At 36.1% G+C, this 20,330-nt stretch overlaps 1 protein-coding gene across 2 annotated transcripts; it reads left to right on the top strand.

Moving 5' to 3' along the window:
- The first annotated feature begins 23 nt into the window (after positions 1-23).
- LOC145544505 (NKG2-A/NKG2-B type II integral membrane protein-like) lies at positions 24-10,035 on the top strand. 2 transcript variants are annotated; one of them, XM_081587424.1, is made up of 6 exons: positions 24-263; positions 652-750; positions 1,324-1,377; positions 2,297-2,448; positions 4,356-4,456; positions 4,777-6,426. In XM_081587424.1, exons 1-6 carry the CDS (start codon positions 77-79, stop codon positions 4,892-4,894), a joined length of 711 nt encoding a protein of 236 aa, XP_081443550.1. In that variant the 5' UTR covers positions 24-76; the 3' UTR covers positions 4,895-6,426. The 2 variants fall into 2 exon arrangements, with proteins under 2 accessions (XP_081443550.1, XP_081443551.1); XM_081587425.1 differs by lacking the exon at positions 4,777-6,426 and adding an exon at positions 8,225-10,035 and having other exon boundaries at positions 34-263.
- Positions 10,036-20,330: the final 10,295 nt, after the last annotated feature.

The raw sequence follows: 20,330 nt of genomic DNA, 5'->3' as shown, positions 1-20,330 counted from the left end.
GGGGTGCTTATCTCACATACACCACTCAACCTCAGTTCACTGAAAGCACAGTCCTTGATCTCACTCAGCTGCAGAGATGAATAACCAAGGAGTAACCTATGCAAAACTGAAGGGAGTCAAGAACTCAAAGAGGCAGAAAATAAAACCTAAGGTTTCTAAAAGTTCCATTTCAATGACTGAGCAGGAATTAACGTATGTAGAATTAAATCTTCAAAATGCTTCTGAGAATCTTCATGGGAATGACAAGAATTACCACGCCAAAGGTAAACACTTACTAGACACACAATGGAACTGTTCTAGGATGTGCAGTTGGGGTGCAGAGGTGTGGAGAAAGAGTAGGGGATAAGCTCACATATTTTTCATTTTGAGGAACAGAACTTCAAGCTGGATGTGGGATTCTGATGTGAAATCGGAGGGCTGCTTTTATTCTGGCATTACTATAATATGAAGTCTTTGATCAACAACTCATGTAGTCTTAAATTTGCTGAAAATGCAATGGTATATTCTGAGAGAAGGACTACAGTGGTCGAAATGGGTTGGGGTCCAAGTTTATGTCCGTAACTCCGTGTCCATGTGGGTTCTCGTGTATGTATACTGTAAACACCTGTCCCCATCACTCCTTTCTCACTGTTTCCTTTTCTCTCCCTGCAGGTTCACCATCACCCCCAGAGAAGTTCATTGCTGGGATCCTGGGAATCATCTGCCTTGTCTTGATGTCCACTGTGTTGACAGTGACCATTGTTACTCCCTGTAAGTACATTTTTTAAAAACTGTTAAGGGAACTTATCACTTTACTAATGGTCAGTGCCGCTAAACATTTCATAATATTATAGAATGTGCCTATCATTAAAATACATGCATTTAGAATAAATGCAGAATGTTATTCTGAATTTGTCAGCAATATACAACATAGGATAATTACAGAGAGCCTGTATATGTATATTCAGATTTCGTAACTCAAAGCATTCTTTAGGAGATTTAAAGATCTTATGGACTACTACAATATTGTAAAGTAATTAGCCCCCTACTAAAATAAATAAATTTATTAAAATTAAAAATTAAAAAAAGATCTTATTGAGAAATACAAATTAATTCTTGAGATTGGTTAAAGCAAATACTGTAAGATGTGGTGAAGTTTGTTCCTTTAGGTTTTTGAAATATTTTTTCCACCAGGTCTTCATTACCTAATTAATTTTTTTTGGTAAATCAGTTTTATTTCAGATTACTCTAATCCTAAACAATAAACTGAATTTTAAGCTCATAAACTAAACTCATTATGATTTATGTAAAGCAATATTAACTTTTTAATGATTAATTTTGTAGCTACTCTAACACAGGAGCAGAATTACTCCTCTGTCAAAACAAGGCTCCAGAAAGGTACATAATGATTGTCAAAGTTCTGATATGAATACAGTTCATTTTTGTCTCTATCTTAGGCTAGTGAAAATAAGAATAGATTTGGGGATAGAACATAATTTATAAAATCAGGCAATAAATATTCATAAATAAATGATTATAGGAGGGTGCTTCTCCCTATGCAATAACATGATCACCATATCCATTATAGGCAATTGACTCTAATTTTATCCTGTTGTGAGAGATAAAAAATATTGTTATTCTAAAACAGAGGTTTTTAGTATCATATCTAGGAAACCATTGCCTAATCCAGGATCACAACTTTCACCTGTGTTATCTAAAGCATTCTTTTTACTTCTTCATGTTTGTGCTTCATCCATTTTCAGTTAATTTTCCCATGTGACATAAAGAAAATACTATATATCTTTCCATCCATTTATTTAAGTCTTTGATTTTTAACAATTTTGTTTTTAAAGTATATGTTTCGCACACCTTAGTTAAATATAAATTACAAAATCAAGCAACAAACATGCCTAAATAATGATTATGGGAGAATGTTTTCCTCTATGCAACAATATAATCACCATATCCATTTTTGGCAATTGACTCCAATTTTCATCTGCTGTAATATGGTAAAAGAGATAATTTGGCTTCTCAAAATTAGAAGTTTCATTTCTTGATTTTTAGGACACGTAAAGAGGAGATATTTTTATCTGTTTGCTTTATATGGAGACATAAATTGAGGTACGAGAGAGTGAGGCTGTGAATGTATAAGTGAGATTTGTTTCATATGTAACAGCCTTGAGGATGCATAGATATGTTATTATATATATATATATGTATATACATACATATGTTTATATCTATACATATATGTAAGTTAATTTTTATTTTTCAAATTCAAATTGTTTTTGAATAGTAATTCATAATCTTTCTTCAGAATGTCATTGTGGTCATTGTCCAAAAGACTGGTTTAAATATTCCAACAACTGCTATTACACTAGTTTGGAAGAAAAATCGTGGAATGAGAGTTTGATATCCTGTGCTACTAAGAATTCTACCCTGCTTCATATAGATAATGAAGAGGAAATGGTAAGAAATTAAATGTTTCCAACACTTTGCTAAAGGCTTGATTCAGTCAACATTATATTTGTTAGGATTCACTTGTGCTTTTGTACATATTTGTAGCTTGTTTTAAGATCTGCTAGTATTCCACTAAACAATGGAATATAACTTTATGATACTTTATTTACATTTTTATACCATTAATGCAAGTGTGGTAATTTCCAGTTCTTGCTTTTCATAGAAAACCATGCTTCTACAAATGCTATTAAATTCTAAGATACACTGTGCTATATAATTTTACCATACATCACGTATGGAAAATAAACATATGATTTTGCCTATGCTGCTGCTGCTGCTGCTAAGTCGCTTCAGTCGTGTCCGACTCTGTGCGACCCCATAGATGGCAGCGCACCAGGCTCCCCGGTCCCGGGGATTCTCCAGGCAAGAATACTGAAGTGGGTTGCCATTTGCTACTCCAGGACATGGAATCATACAGGTTGTTCCTGTCTCATTACTGCCATATGATATTTTGCAGTTCCTCCAAATTTTTGCATTTATGTGAAGTTTGTAAATTTCCACAGCTCATTGCGTGAACTCAACATTTAAGATCCATTCTTTCCAATGCCTCTGGGTGGAGATGGAGTCTTACACCCTCAGGGATAAAGAGACTTCCTAGCTTCAGTAGTTTAGTCAAGACATCCCCTTTGCTGGTCCCACCCCCACCCCTATCACCCAACCCTAGTGTCTCTCAGTGCAGGAAACAGAGGCAATTTCTCTGACTGCTCCTTGTTAGCAAGTGTCCTGATGGATCACCTTGTAAGGCTTACCTGGAGTTGCCTACATGATTCTCTCAACACACAGGAGGAATAGCCACCTCCAACAGCTAGGTTAGCTACTGGGTGTTTGGAAAGTAAGAGGCCTAGGTCACTTTCACCTGGTTGGTGGGGAGACACAAGATGCCCCTAATTATCTTCCCCACATCTCCCACCTTGTTCTCTCATCATGGAGAAGTAATTAGAGATTAGAGAGGAATGGGGCTGCTGGGAAGTCTCAAGCCACATCCCCCTTCTATTTCCACCTTTCAGAGTGCTCCTTTCTCGGGTCTTTCATTAGTTCCCGTGTTTACAGTTGAACTTAGCAGGGAGGAGCAGAGAGAAATGAGTCTCTTACCCCTTGTCTGGTCCACTGGATTCCACCAATACAGAAACGGATCACTTTGGGGTTTATCTAGTCAAAGAACGGTGTCAGGCTCAGAAAACCAAATCTGCGGCTCTCATGTCACTTATTTTCTCAATTTCATTTCCTTAATTTCCCTCTAAAACTAAAATTCTGAGAATCATATAACAGTAGAGAAATCCACTGATATTGTTAAAATATCGAGAAAAATGAATGTCATGGAATCTAAAAACTTATTTAAAGCCTTGCTATGTTAGTTTTGACATGAGGAAAAATGAAATTATATGAATCAGAAGTTTCCTCATTACACATATTCAATTATTCCACCTTCTTATCCTTTAGGCTTAATGTTAGATGTAGTTCCCGGCTGTAAGTATCCCCAAGTTGTTATGCAAGATGTATTCTTTTGTGGGATTACTACAACTAATTCATGTCTTGTAAATATTCCCTTTTTTAAATGGCTGTTGAAAAAAAAAGAATTTTCCTTATTAACAGTAGAACACAGTGAAGCTGATAAGTATAAATGTTGAGTTAATTTTGAATCAAAAGTACAGATATTGGTTAATATTTATGGCACTATTAAAACTTCGAACTTTCAACTCTTATGTTTTGTAGTGTTAGATAAGAATCTAACGTGCTCAGTTTGTTCAAAGAATGAAAGGTCCTATGAAAGAACACATCCTTTGACTTGCATTTTAAAAATTAACAAAAACATTTCATAATGACTATTTAAGTGAAAATTCTTTACTTTGGGCTAGAAAATTCTGACATCCCTATCAACTGTATTGTGGATTCCAGTCTATCGTGAAGGCCGTGGTCATCAGTGGATGTGGCTAAATGGTTCAATTTGCAAACTACAGTAAGTTTTTAAAAATAATGCTATAGAGGGGAGGAAAAATACAAAAAAAAATTTTTTTTAAATAATACAAATACATTTGTTTTAGTCGAATAATAGAAAGCTGATGGAAGATATTGAGAGTTAGTAAAATGTTGATACCAATGTTGAAAAATAGGCTACTCTGTAGCCCAATTTCCTAGCAACAAACTCTTATTAAAATTTTATTAAAGATTTCATTACCCATTTTCAAAATATCTTGTATTAAAGTTACATGGAAAATGCTATTGTTTCATAGGTTGTCTTCATAGAATATAACAGAATTATGCATTCTTCCATAATAGGATAAGAGACTATTTTCCTGGTGAACGTAACTGTGCTGTACAATCTTTACGGAGCATAAAAGCAGAAGACTGTCAGTTTCCAAATCCATATACTTGCAAGCATACGCTTGCGAATTAAAATATGAGTTTGGATGCTATTGGGTAACTTGACCTTTAATGAAATGGAAATAATATTCTGATTGCATAAATTTTAAAATGAATTATATTACTTTTTTCTGATAATCAGTGTTTTTCAAAAACAGTTGAAATATAATTGTGTGTGCTCATTCGTTCAGTTGTGTCTGACTCTTTGAGACCCCATGGACTATAGGCTGCCAGGCTTATCTGTCCAAGGAATTCTCCAGTCAAGAATACTGGAGTGGTTCTATCCCCAGATTTTTAAGGAATTTCCACACTGTTCTCCATAGTAGCTGTACCAATTTTCATTCCCATCAACAGTGTACGAGGGTTTCCTTTTCTCCACACCCTCTCCAGCTATTGTTGTTTGTTGACATTTTTATGGTGGCCATTCTGACCGGCAGGGACAATACCTCATTATGTTTTTAATTTTCATTTCTCTAATAATGAGTGATGTTGTGATATGAGAAAACTGCATATCTTTTCATGTGTTTTATTAGCCCTCTGTATATCTTCTTTGGAGAAATATATATTTAGATCTTTGGCCCACTTTTTGAGTGGGTTGTTCATTTTTCTGGTATTGAGCTGCATGAACTGCTTGTATATTTTGGAGCTTAATTCTTCATCAGTTGTTTCATTTGTTGTTTTTGTCTTCCATTCTGATGGCTGCCTTGCCACCTTGCTTATAGTTTCGTTCGTTGTGCAAAAGCTTTTAAGTTTAACTAGGTCCCGTTTGTATTTTTGTTTTTATTTCCATTACTCTGCAAGATGGGTCATAGAGGATCTTGCTGTGATTTATGTCAGAGGGTGTTATGCCTCTGTTTTCCTCTAAGAGTTTTAATAGTTTCGATGCATGAAGCAGGACACTCAGAGCTGGTGCTCTTGGACAATCCAGAGGGATGGGGGAGGGAGGGAGGTGGGAGGAGGTTGTGGATGGGGGAACACATGTGTACCCATGGCTGATTCATGTCGATGTATGACAAAAATACCACAATATTTTAAAGTAATTATCCTCCAATTAAAATTAATTAATTAATTAAAAAAAAAAAAAGACTACTGGAGTGGGCTATCATTTCATATTCCCTGGAGGATCTTCCTGACCCAGGGATCAAACCCTCATCTCCTGCATTGGCAGGCAGTTTCCCTACCACTAGTGCCACCTGGAAAACCCCATTGAAATATCATACACATATGCAAAAATATACGTAGCATTACTTTTGTGTCTCACTTTTCTTACTCAACAGTATGTATATGGCATTCAAACTTCTAAAAGATTGCGTCTTGTGTGAGCCCATTTCCATGTAATATCAAAAATAGGAGTAGAGAGACCAAAAGTAGATTTGTGATTACTAAGGGTTGTGAAGAGATGGGAAGGAAAAGACTGCAAATTGATTAGTGATGAATGCTTTCTAGAGTTTGATGGTAGTGATGGTTGTAAACTGTGAATAATTTTAAAATCATGGATTTATATATTTTAAATGGATAAATTTTATGCTCTGTAAATTACACCTCAATAAAGTTTGTAAAAAATAACTGCTTTGGGACTGCATTTAATCTTTAAAATAATTTTTGAAGATAATCGTCTTACAATATTGACTCTTCCAGTCAATATCATGCTTTATCCTTCCAATCAATCAGGTTTTCTTTAAATTCTCCCTATTTTATTGATCAATTTTTGTTTATTTATTTATTTTTGCGACACTGTTCAGCATGTGGTATCTTGGTTCAGTGACCAGGGATCGAACACCCACTCCCTGCACCGAGAAGCAAGTAATCCGAACCACTGGCCCACCAGTGAAATACTCCTATAATATTTTATAGTTTCCAATACTGAAATTTCACACTAATATGGACATTTCATAGCCATGCTTTCGGAAATAACAATTTTGTTTTTAAATTTGTAGTAATTGTTGCTGTTGCAAATAGAATTGTGCCCAATGACTTCTCTGATTATATGTATTAATTTTATCATTTCAAATATATATCCCTCTGGATTTTTTACGTAAATAGATAGTGCATCTCTGAATAATCACGTTTTATTTCTTCCCTCCAGGTGCAATAACTTTTTCTTGTTTTTCTTTTTTGCTTGTTTTGGACTTATTTTTACCCAATTGGCTTGTATTTCCAATGTTGAACAGATGGTACAGTAAAGGTCTTATAAGTATCCTTCCTATACTGGGGGAAAATATTTCAATATTTCATGCTCAAATATGAGGTGTTTTTTAAGGTTTTCTTCATATGCCTTTCTAACATGAAAGCAATTCCATAGTATTCATAATTTTCTTATAGGTTTTGTATGCAATCAGTCATGTTACCATTTTACTATTTTTCTTTCAATGGAATGAGAAAATTTTTAAATGTTTTTGAAATATCTCTTTTCTTCAAATGTTGACCAATTATGCATTCTTAAAATAAAACCACAAAAAACATTCTGTATTTTCTTCCTTTGAAAAATCACTGCATATATCATATTTAGATTAAGATGTTCTTCGTCCATTATCACAAAGAGTTTGGACCGAATCTGTTAATATTATGTAACTTGACAGGTTTTGTTATCAAGGCTCTATGGAAGCCTCTGTTTTATGGTGAAAGACTTGGCATAGTTTAAAGTGTTATTATTCACTATTGTTACCATTAGAGCTCCTAGAATTTTTTGTAGGAAGGTTTATACAATGAACTTGATATATTTAACACATGTCAAGGTTATACAGGTTTATAGTTGTTGTACTACATTTGGTAATTTGCATTTTCTAGACATTCTATTTCATATAGATAGTAAAATGCTTTCATAATACAGCTTTATTGTCTGTTTAAAATCCATAAAAACCATAATGGTTTTGTCACGTTTCAGTTCAGTTCAGTCACTCAATCATGTCCGACTCTTTGCAACACCATGGACTGCAGCATGCCAGGCTTCCCTGTCTATCACCAACTCCCGGAGCTTGCTCAAACTCATGTCCATTGACTCGGTGACACTATCCAACCATCTCATCCTCTGTTGTCCCCTTCTCCTCCCCGACTTCAATCTTTCCCAGCATCAGGGTCTTTTCCAATGAGTCAGTTCTCATCAGGTGGCCAAAGTATTGGAGTTTCAGCTGCAGCATCAGTCCTTCCAATGAATATTCAGGACTGATTTTCCCCAGGATAGACTGGTTTGATCTCCCAGTCCAAGGGACTCTCAAGAGTCTTCTCCAACACCACAGTTCAAAAGCATCAATTCCTCAGTGCTCAGCTTTCTATATGGTCCATACATGACTACTGAAAAACCAAGCTTTGACTAGACAGATTTTTGTCGGTAAAGTAATGTCTCTGATTTTAATATGCTGTCTAGGTTGATCATTGGTTTCCTTCCAAGGAGCAAGCGTCTTTCAATTTCATGGCTGCAGTCAAATCTGCAATGATGTTGGAGTCCAAAAAGATAAAGTCTCTCACTGTTTCCAGTGTTTCTCCATCTTTTTGCCATGAAGTGATGGGACTGGATGCCATGATCTTCACTTTTTGAATGTTAAGTTTGAAGCCAGCTCTTTCACTCTCCTATTTCATTTTCATCAAGAGGATCTTTAGTTCTTTGCTTTATGCCATAAGGGTGGTGTCATCTGCATATCTGAAGTTATTGATATTTTTCCCAGCAATCGTGATTCCAGCTTGTGCTTCATCCAGCCTGGTATTTCTCATGGTGTACTCTGCATATAAGTAAAATAAGCATGGTGACTATATACAGCCTTGATGTACTCCTTTCCCAATTAGGAACTAGTCTGTTGTTTCTTCTCCAGTTCGAACAATTGCTTCTTGACCTGCATACAGATTTCTCAGGAGGCAGGCAAGGTGGTCTGGTATTCTTAACTCTTGAAGAATTTTCCACAGTTTGCTGTGGTCTACGCAGTCAAAGGCTTTGGTGTAGTAAACAAAGCAGAAGAAGATGTTTTTCTCGAAGTCTCTTGCTTTTCCGATGATCCAACAGATGTTGGCAATTTATCAGCAACAAAGAATCAAATTGCTATCATCTATTGGATTGTCATGTTTATATAGATATAAAGGATTCATGTTTTCTCTATTCTCCAAGTGTCATTTATTGATTTTATTGTCTTTCAAATGAAAATAACTTTGACCCTTTTATTCCGCTCTACTGTAATTTTTGTCTTTGTCATGATTTTTTGTGTTTGCTATTTTCTTCCTTCGTCTTTATGTCAATTAGCTTAATTTCACCAAAACTGCTTTTTCATTTCAAGTCTTGTCAAGCATGCTCAGATTTCTTCCTTTTTTTTTTTTTTGCTTATTATGTGTGTATTCAAGGCAATTAATATGTCACAAGACAGAATCTTGACGCTACATTTTCCTTTTAATTCATGTAAAATTATGAAATTTGACTTTAGATTTTTCCTTTGTTCATCTGTTATTTAGAAATAGACTGCTGAATATAAAACCTGATAAAGATTTTCAAAATTTTTGTTATTGACTTCTATTTTAGGTGAACTAGTTAGAGAATTTTCATGAATCTGGAAATATTCTGTATGTCTATTACATATGGCTGATGTAACTATGAAATCAATCTGAAATGCTTATTTCTTCTAATTAATTAAAAATTAAATTTGAATATTCACATTTCAAGTGCCCACTTGCCAAACTTGGCTGGGGACTAGTGCAGTGACACCGTAGTTCTGTAGCTTGTTTAGTAATGTAACTGGACTTAGGAGCATATAGCAAATTTTTGGAAGATGTTCATGTGAACTTAAAAGATAAGAATATTCTATGTTAGCGTATTGTGTGTGTTCCTATATGTACTGGTTAATTGTCTAATTATCAGGGGATGTTTAACAGGAGGATTCCTACGTGCTGTTTCTCATAAAACCTCTGCTCCTTATCAAGTGGATCAGCAAGCTGCTCCCAGGACAGAGGTCATGGAATGAGACGGGTTCGGGTCTCCTTCAGTAAACATTCTGTTTAGGCAAAGCTAGTTAGTCTCAATCCTCTTTCTTGAGATATGGTTTGTCTCCTGACCTTGTGATTATTATTATTCCCTTGTACCCTTGGTAACGGATGCTGTACATTTGGTTTTCTGACCTTTGTCATTGTCAAAAGAAATTTCTTGTAACACAGCATACATGTACTCATAGAAAGATCATTAAAGTACATTTTCTCCATCAGAGGCTTGGGTCCCTGTGTCTTTCTCTCTCTCTCTCTCTTTCCTTTTCTCTCTATCTTTCTCTCTTTCATTTTCTTACGTTGACTCCGGATTACCAGACCCCGGTCCATTAAAGGACCCCAACAAGTGGCGCCCAGAACAGGGACTGGTATACGTGGCAGTTCGGCCGGAGTGACCCAGAGCCTGTTGAGGCTGGTAAGCACTGAGACAGGGATTAAACGGCTGGAAAGCCCTACAATTTTTCTCTTCAATTGGTGGAAAACTATCTTGACTGTGATAATTGTAGTCGTCTTATTCTTGCTGTTTGCTTTTTATATCTGTAACTATATAGTGAATTTTATATCTAAGTGGCTTAGGCATTTAAGAAACAAATGCTTATTCATGCTCCTACAGTTTATTGCCTCAACAAATTAAGGCCTACATGCCTTCCCAGCAGGAAGAGGTTACAAAAAGATTTCTCCACCCCTTTCCCTGACAACCATATTCTCTTAAAAGCAAGAGAAAATGAACGAGTTAAAACCTAAGCGGACAGTCCAAGGCCCTATAAAGGGGAAGCAAACATTCTCATTCACGCTTTCCTTAAGTCCTATGCAACAATGTATCTTGCAGGAAAACTGACCTTTCTTTAGGTCCAAAACTGATGATTACACAGCACAATATCTTACTCATGGAAATGCTTTTCTTAGGCTCTACCTTAATGATTATAATTGTAACAAATCTTGCCTAGGAACTTGTATCTCAAGACTTGTACCTCTGATTACACAGCCACAATATATCTTGCCCAGAGACATTATCTGGAATCTGTTCTCCCTGGCTAATCTTATGCCAAAGTTATCTCAGAATGTATGTCTTTGGAAAGGGCCTAATAGAACTCTTACAACATTAAAGTATTCTTTTTATCTATTCTCAATAACTAATTGAAAAAGATATAAGGTCTCACTTAAACTAATAGGACAAATACTCTTTCTACCCCCTTTTTAATATCTAAGACAGACGCTTTCTCTGTTCTGTCACTTTAAATAAAATTTTACACACAAAGCTTTAAATGACTAAAACGTATCTTTAGTTAACTTTCCTTAAACCAGGAAAATATCTTCTGTGGACAATGTGGTTTCGTGATATAGCCAGAGATCACGCTAACAAGAATGCTCGAGCTGGCACTCCCCAAAACCAAATTACTTTTGGAATGTTAGCTGGCACCGGACAATTTGATGCCATAGAAGCTGAAATACAATGCCCTCCCTTATTGCATGTACTATTAAAAACAGTGGCCCTTGAAGCTTGGGGTCTAATTACTCCTCAAGGAGAGCCTACAAATAGCTACAATAAAATATTACAAGGACCTAATGTAAGTTACGCTGATTTTTTTTTTTGGAGTATATTTTCTTTTTTTCTAATTAGTTTATTTTCTATTTTTAAACTTTACAATATTGTATTTGTTTTGCATACATTGACATGAATCCACCATGGGTGTACATGTTTTCCCCTTCCAGAATCCCCCTTCTACCTCCCTCCCCATCCCATCCCTCAGGGTCATCTGGGTGCACTAGCACCAAGCACCCTGTATCAGGCATTGAACCTGGACTGGCGATTCAATTTTTTAGCTGGATTAGAAACTGCTATTTCCCGTACTGTAATTAGAGAAGAAGCAAAAAAACAGCTGAAAAAGTTACTTGCTTACGAGAATGCAAATCAGAAATGTCAAAAAGCTACCACTCCAGTTCCTGAGACTGGGACTATTATTGATTAGTTGAAGGCTTGTCACAATCTAGGATCAGAAACTCAAAAGATACAAATGCTAGCTGAGACAATGGCTATTGCCTTTAGAAGGGGAAATGAAGGATGCTTTACATGTGGAGGTAAGAACCATTTAAAAAGACACTGCCCTAAGAGAGCTAATAAAAAACCTCCAAGAATCTGTCCTCGCTGCCTTAGAAGAATGCACTAGGCCAAAAATTGTAAATCTAAATCTGATATTGAAGGAAAACCTATTCCGGGGAACTTCAAGCAGGGGACCCCCCAGGTCCCCTTCAACAAAAACCAGAGACAAATTCTATCTTTTCCCTCAAACCCTCAACATCCGACAGTGCTGCTGTTGATATACCAACCCTAAATGATTTTTTCCTTTACCTTCAAGCAGTCCCTTCTAGAATACCTACCGGACTTTATGGGCCCCTGCCCCCACAAACTTTCGGTCTTTTCCTGGCCAATCTAGTTTGACTCTAAAGGAATTACTGTTCACCCTGGAGTAGTTGATTCAGATTATAAAGGAGAGATTCAAATTATGATGTCATCTCAGATTCTATGGCAATTCAAAAAGGGGGACAATATTGCTCAATTACTTCTTTTGACTTAAATTTCTATTAATTCCTCTAATAATGCATGGACAGGCAGATTCTACAGTACAGATCAAAAACAAACTTTATGGACATCATGGGTATCTGAAAAAGCCCGACCAAATATAAATATCAAAATTAATGGTAAAAGATTTTCTGGCCTCCTCGACACTGGATATGATATTACTATTATTTCCAAATATTTATGGCCCAAACCCTGGCCTATACAAAAGGTCTCTGGCTAAACTGCAGAAATTTCTCAAACCTGTATGCAAGAAGTCTATCATAGTGTTCAAATATACACATGTGAGAGATCAGAAGGCCAACTTGCAACATTAAGAACTTATGTGATAAATGCACCCCTTAATCTAATAGGCAGGGACTTGCTTATGCAATGGCAAACTCAGATATACATTCCACATTTTCCCTAGGATCCACTGCTCATATAAAAAACAAAGCAATTATTAAAATAACTTGGAAGAATGACGAGCCTATTTGGACAGAGCAACGGCCCCTTATGAAAGAAAAACTACAGGCTGCTAAAGAACTGATAGACACACAATTAGAATTGATACATATTGAGGAATCTTGCTCTCCTTGGAACTCTCCTATTTTTGTTATAAGAAAGAAATCTAACAAATGGCGCCTCTTAACAGACCTTAGAAAAGTTAATGCATCTATCAAACCTGTGGGTGCATTACAACCAGGAATCCCATCACTTGCCACTATTCCTCAAAATTGACATAGCATTATTATTATTAATATTGATTTACAAGATTGTTTTTTCAATATGCTCTTACACCCTCTAGACCAGGAAAGATTTGTTTTCTCCCTCCTTTATCCTAATCATATTGGGCCTCATAAACGATACCAATGGGCTGTGCTGCCTCAAGGAATGATGAATTCTCCCACCATGTGTCAATACTATGTAGCTAAAGCCCTTGAACCTGTGAGAAAACAATTTCCTGACTTTCTTATTATTCATTATATAGATGATATACTGTTTTCGGCTCCATCTTGTTTTAAATACTCAACACATATTTGATATAGCTCAGTATTAATTATCGCCCCTGAAAAAATTCAAACCTCTATACCTTACCATTATTTAGGATTTGTTGTTAATAGACAACATATTACCCCCCAACTAACACAGATTCATGTTGATAAATTATCAATTTTAAATGATTTTCAAAAACTCTTTGACAATATAAACTGGATTAGACCTTCTTTCAGTTCAGTTCAGTCACTCAGTCATGTACTACTATTTGCGACCCCATGAATTGCAGCACGCCAGGCCTCTCTGTCCATCACCAACTCCCGGAGTCTACCCAAACCCATGTCCATCAAGTCAGTGATGCCATCCAACCATCTCATCCTCTGTCGTCCCCTTCTCCTCCTGACCCCAATCCTACCCAGCATTAGGGTCTTTTCCAGTGAGTCAACTCTTCGCATGAGGTGACCAAAGTATTGGAGTTTCAGCTTCAACATCAGTCCTTCCAATGAACACCCAGGATTGATCTCCTTTAGGATGGACTGGTTGGATCTCCTTGCAGTCCAAGGGACTCTCAAGAGTCTTCTCCAACACCACAGTTCAAAAGCATCAATTCTGCGGCACTCAGCTTTCTTCACCATCCAACTCTCACATCCATACATGACCACTGGAAAAACCATAAACTTGACTAGACGGACTTTTGTTGGCAAAGTGTTGTCTCTGCTTTTAAATATGCTATCTAGGTTGGCCATAACCTTCCTTCCAAGGAGTAAGCATCTTTTAATTTCATTAGGTATTTCTAATTATCAACTGATTAATCTATTTCATTAATTAATCTATTTCATACTTTGAAAAGAGATCCTAATTTAAATAGTTCTCATTTACTTTCTCAAGAGGCATGAGAAGAACTCTATTTAAATCAAAATAAGCTATAACAACAGTTTCTTACTCGCATTAGATTAATTTATCTCTAAAATTATTTATAACCCCCTCTCTTCATTCCCATACAGGACTTCTTGCCAAACTAAAACACCCAATAGAATAGATCTATACCCATTTTAGAGAGACAATCCCTGCTTGGACAACATCTTATCAGCCAACCTACCCCTGTCAACAGAGCCAATTTGAACACTGCCTGGTTTAAATTTTAGACAAGAAGCTATAACTACAAACAAGAGAAATGACATTTTTGACACTGAATGGCCCCGCTATTCTTTAGACTCTGGAAAAAAACTGATTAAAATGAAGTCTTTTAAAAATTGTAAAATTGTTTCTTTTTGCACCTACAATTATAAAAAAGCTGACTTACTAAACAACATTTTTTTTTTTTTTTGAGCTCTCATCCTGCCGGAGAAGCAAAAAGATGTCTAGGAAAAACCTGAAGTTAACTCTTATCACATCCTTGAGATACACAGCCCACTCTGTCTGAAACTCCAGGCATGGGAAAATTGGTAGAACTTGAAGCCAAGGAAAAAACAGGGCAAAAACATTTTAAATATAAAACTATAAAGTCTCTCTCTGTCCAGATTTATATATGTCTCACTCTTTGTCCTTGGACAAAATTGCTAAAGACCAGTTAGTCAATGAGCTCTGTTTATCTGGCCTAAAGAAAAGTAAGCAGTTACAAATCAAACAGTTCTAAAGAAAAAATAAATAAATAAATAAATAAATCTAAACTTACAGGTGGCTTTTCTCTGAGTGGACATATAAAATGATAAATCCAAAAAATATAAAAGGGGTTTATAACAAATGAAAGAGGGTTTTAGGCATGATTCAAGTTTCTTAAGATATTAGACTACCTTTGAGATCTTTTACTGTTACTTTGACTAAGTAAATCACTAATGTTTCACAGTAAATATAAGCTGACATCAATCTGGAATTTTGTTTTCTCTTCCTGACGAAAGAACAAAGTTTTCTTGGAATATGGCTTTTGAAAACAGATAATGGCCTGGCCTATACTTCAAGATTTTTCAAACAATTTTTACGATCCTTTTCTGTTAGACATGTTACAAGTGTTCCTTATAATCCACAAACACCAGACATGGTTGAAAGAGCACATCAGACACTAAACAGGAACACTACTGTCTTCCTGATCTAAAGCAGACTTTACTAAATTCCAACATAAGATATTTTCTAAACCTATACCTATTGTTTATTTGTTTTAAATTTTTTAAACTTACCGCAGAAAGATGCCTTGACAGGAGCATAAAGACATTTCGAGGAGGTGGAAGACCGGAGGGGCCCCCAGGCTTCAAAGTACAGACAAAACAACAAAAATCCCAGGAAGAAGAAGTTCCAATACGGGCCATGGCGGCTCTAAAGATCTCCAGAAAGCACCGCCCCCCGGCGGCATCAACCTTATGATCGCCCCTCTTGGGGACAAATAAAAACCCTTACTAATAAAGCTAAAAATTCGGTTTCTCAACAGAGAATGCCTCAGAATCCTGAAGATATTTTTTGCTGTCCCTCTTGCTTTGCTTGCTTACGCCTCCCTCGCTCGAGCTGAATCAATAAATCATACTTATTGGGCTTACGTACCCAACTCCCCTTTATTTCAGGTTATAGAACGGACAGAAGAAGGACCGATCATTTCAACCAATGACTCCATACATACGCCTTCTCCTTGGAACTTTAAAGGGCCCTCACACCCTGAAGAAGAAGGGAAACTAATTAATATCTTTTTAGGTTATGAAGTCCTTCCTTTGTGTATGGGCCCAGCAGAATTATGCATAAACGTTAGCCGACAAACTTGGGCTTTTGCCCTGCCCCCAAAAGAGGACTTTCAGACATTGCTTGGATTATTTACTGCCCTTTCTTTGTCCATGAACTATGTTTATACTACTGAAACTTTAGGGAAAGAGTTAAGGAAAGAACTAAGAACACTATGCAAAGGGTTTATTACCAAGAACTTTAAATATACTCCTGCTCATTGGGACAAATGTCAAGCAAAATCAGGAAAATTAATGTTTATGGCTAATCATACAATTGTCGATTGGGGACCCCATGGCATGTGGTTATCTAACTGCTCAAATGGTATCAACAGCACTGTGTGTGATTATGTTACTCAAGTAGCATGGAAAGTTACTAACACTACGATGGAGCATTATCATGACAAAGGACTTCTTGGATGACTTGACGATGGAATGGCCCCCCTTCGTCCTCGAATCGTCCTCGATGAACAGATTGGGCCTGAACAATAAGACATCTGGAAACTTGCTACAAGCATGGAGGAACTTGAGACTTAGACCAGACATTTCATAGGGACCACTCATAGTCATAATAATTATTTCTTTCACTATAATCAATCATATTTTATGCTACTCAGTTCTGTGTTACTCCTGCTCAATTCAATCACAGTGCCTACAACTGGGAACAAATCAGATTTCATTTACAAAACATACATGATAATGCCTCTCTGAATGTATAATTATTACAAAAAGAAATCTTTGAAACCTTTTCTAAAAATCTGCCCTCTTCCACTAATTTGGAAACTTTAGCTGAACAACTAGCTGATCAATTATCTGGGCTAGACCCACGTAGATGGTTTCAAAGCATTACTCACAATATCGGATCTGAAACTGTAATTTTGGCTATTGTCTTGACAATTATATTTGTTGTTTACCGTTGTCTGCATGCGAAAATTGTTAATAACAAACAAACTCAAATGGTCAGAACACTTTTTACTAATATTATAAATAAATAAGGGGGAATTATCAGGGGATGTTTAACAGGAGGATTCCTACGTGCTGTTTCTCATAAAACCTCTGCTCCTTATCAAGTGGAACGGCAAGCTGCTCCCAGGACAGAGGTCATGGAATGAGACGGGCTCGGGTCTCCTTCAGAAAACATTCTCCTTAGGCAAAGCTAGTTAGTCTCAATACTCTTTCTTGAGATATGATTTGTCTCCTGACCTTGCAATTATTAGTATTCCCTTGTTCCCTTGGTAACGGTTGCTGTACGTTTGGGTTTCTGACCTTTGTCATTGTCAAAAGAAATTTCTTGTAACACAGCATACATATACTCATAGAAAGATCATTAAAGTACCCTTCCTCCATCAGAGGCTTGGGTCCCCGTGTCTTTCTCTCTCTCTCTCTCTTCCCTTTTCTCTCTATCTTTCTCTCTTTCATTTTCTTATCGTCGACTCCGGACCACCAGACCCTGGTCCATTAAAGGACCCCAACATCTAATTTAGATATTTCTATTGCCTACTGCTATATCTGTTTGCTTGATAAGCAGTGGTGATAAATTGTTTAAATCTCCATTTATGATTGTTTACTTATGCATGATTTTCAAATCTGTGTTGAACTTGTACTATTCAGTACATACATTTTTTAATTGCTTATAGCTTAGATACTCAATATATAATTATTAAACATGCTCCATCTTTTGTAATGTGGTTCTTGCTTTATACTGTGAGAGTATATTAACTAAAGCAGTTTGTGTTCTTTTTCTCTACCTTCCTGTTCATGGCTTTTGATGAAATAATATGGCTCATTAAGTTAGCAGTTATTAAAATAACTGTTTTACATACGTACCTGTGTTAAACAAAATATTTTAAAATATAAACATTCTTAGAATTTAAATGGAAAGCTATTCCATGTATATTTAATATAAATTTAAGATTATCATATGCTCTATTTACATATATTATTTATATGTAAGTACATATAGTTAATATTTAAGTACAATATATTGTTACTTTGAATTTTACATTATCTTGCTTTCTTATCTTTCATAATAAATATTTTTAACTTTCCTTTAAAAGAATTTGTAAATTTAATATGTCTTAGTTGTATAAGTGCCCTACATTTTACAGCATGCATTCTTTACTTAATAGTCCAGTAAGTTCATACTTTTGTACTTTTCTCAAACAACGAAAAGATATAATTTCTCTCTGCTGTTTTCACTGCTCATGCCATTTTTGCTCCCTTGAATTCTAAATACAAACATATATTCACAATTTGATACTTTATCATTACTATTTTACCTGTCAGTATCTATTTGTATATATCCACATAAGTTCTTTTCTTCAGTTCTTCTTTCTGCATATCCAAATTTTCAACTAGAATAAGAGTTTCTTTATAAGACCTTAAAATGTTTCCTTTACCTGGAGTCATTTGGTAATTTCGTCAATCTCCCTCCATTTAAAAAACTTCCTTGAAAATGAATCCATCTAGCCATCATGTTAAAAGGATATTTTCACTTACTATGGACATCCAATTTACCTATCTCTCGTAGGTCACTAGATACTGCCATTTTAGATATACTCACAAACACGTATTTATGCAATAAACAGTAAATTCAAAATACGCTTAGTATTTTGAGTATTTATCTTGGCTCTATGTGGATTAACCATAGATTTTATTAAAGTTAAATGCCAGAAGAGTCAACACATTTGGGCATGTAGCCAAGGACATGATGTGTACAAAATTATTTAATTGAAACCAGCAAAGTGTATGATAACATGATATTTAAGACTTACCTCGTAGCTCAGCTGGTAAAGAATCCGCCTACATTACAACAGACTTCGGTTCGATCCCTGGGTTGGGCAGATCCCCTGAAGAAGGGAATGGCTACCCACTCCAGAATTCTTGCCTGGAGAATTTCATGGACAGAGAAGCCTAGAGGGCTACAGTTCATGGATTCGCAAAGAGTTGGACACAACTGAGTGACTTTCACTTTTCACTTCAAATTTTAAAAGTGAATATTACTGAATTTTACATTATTTGGCATCACTAATGAATGCTTCACTTGCTATAATTCAATGGAGTGGGTAATAGAATATTATTTATTTAGTTTATTAATACAAAATATAATAAAAATAATCACCATATAGGTAGCTATTAGCAATTTCTATAGAAAGTTCAAATATTAGTCTATATTATTAGGACATAATACAGCTTGAAAATAGCTTACAAACAACTTACATATACCTGAGAAAAGAAGAGAAGTGAAAGGCAGAGGAGCAGGAAAAGATATACCCAACTGAATGCAGAGTTCCATAGATTAGCAAGGAGAGATCCAGTCTTCTTAAGTGAACAATACAACGAAATAGAGGAAAACAATAGAATGGGAACGACTAGAGATCTCTTCAAGAAAATTGGAGATACCAAGGGAATATTTCATGCAAAGATAGGCACAAAGGAGGACAAAAATGGCAAGGACCTAACAGAAGCAGAAGAGATTAAGGAGAGGTGGCAAGAATATCCAGAACACCTGTACAGAAAAGGACTTAATGACCCATATAACAACAATGGTGTGGTCACTCACCTAGAGCCAGACATCCTGAAGTGTGAAGTCAAGTGGGCCTTAGGAAGCCTTACTAAAACAAAGCTAGTGGATGCAGTGCAATCCCAGCTGAGCTATTTCAAATCCTAAAGTATGATGCTGTGAAAGTGCTGCACTCAATATGCCAGCAAACTGGAAAACTCAGCAGTGGCCACAGGACTGGAAAAGGTGGGTTTTCATTCCAACCCCAAAGAAAGGCAACGCCGAATAATGTTCCGATTATCCTACAATTGCACTCATTTCACATGCTATCAAGATTATGCTCAAAATCCTTGAAGCTAAGCTTCAGCAGTATATGAACAGAGAACTGCCAGGTATTCAGGCTGGATTCAGAGAAGGCAGACAATCAAATTGCCAACATCCATTGGATCATAAAGAAAACAAAGGAATTCCAGAAAAACATCTACTTCTGCCTCATTGACTACACTAAAGCCTTTGATTGTGTGGATCACAACCAATGTGGAATATTCTTAAAGAGATGGGAATACCAGACCACCTTACCTGCCTCCTGAGAAACCTATATACAGGTCAAGAAGCAACAGTTAGAATTGGACATGGAACAATGGACTGGTTCCAAATTGGAAAAAGAGTGCATCAAAGCTGTATATTGTCATCCTGTTTATTTAACTCATATGCAGAGTACATCATATGAAATGCTGGGCTGGATGACTCAAAAGCT

The sequence above is a fragment of the Giraffa tippelskirchi genome, chromosome 4 (genome assembly GCF_054371585.1).
Source record: "Giraffa tippelskirchi isolate mGirTip1 chromosome 4, T2T-mGirTip1v1.2.pri, whole genome shotgun sequence".
Lineage (NCBI taxonomy): Eukaryota > Metazoa > Chordata > Mammalia > Artiodactyla > Giraffidae > Giraffa > Giraffa tippelskirchi.
The sequence above is the reverse complement of the archived record's forward strand: the minus strand, read 5'-3'. Positions and strand labels throughout refer to the sequence as shown.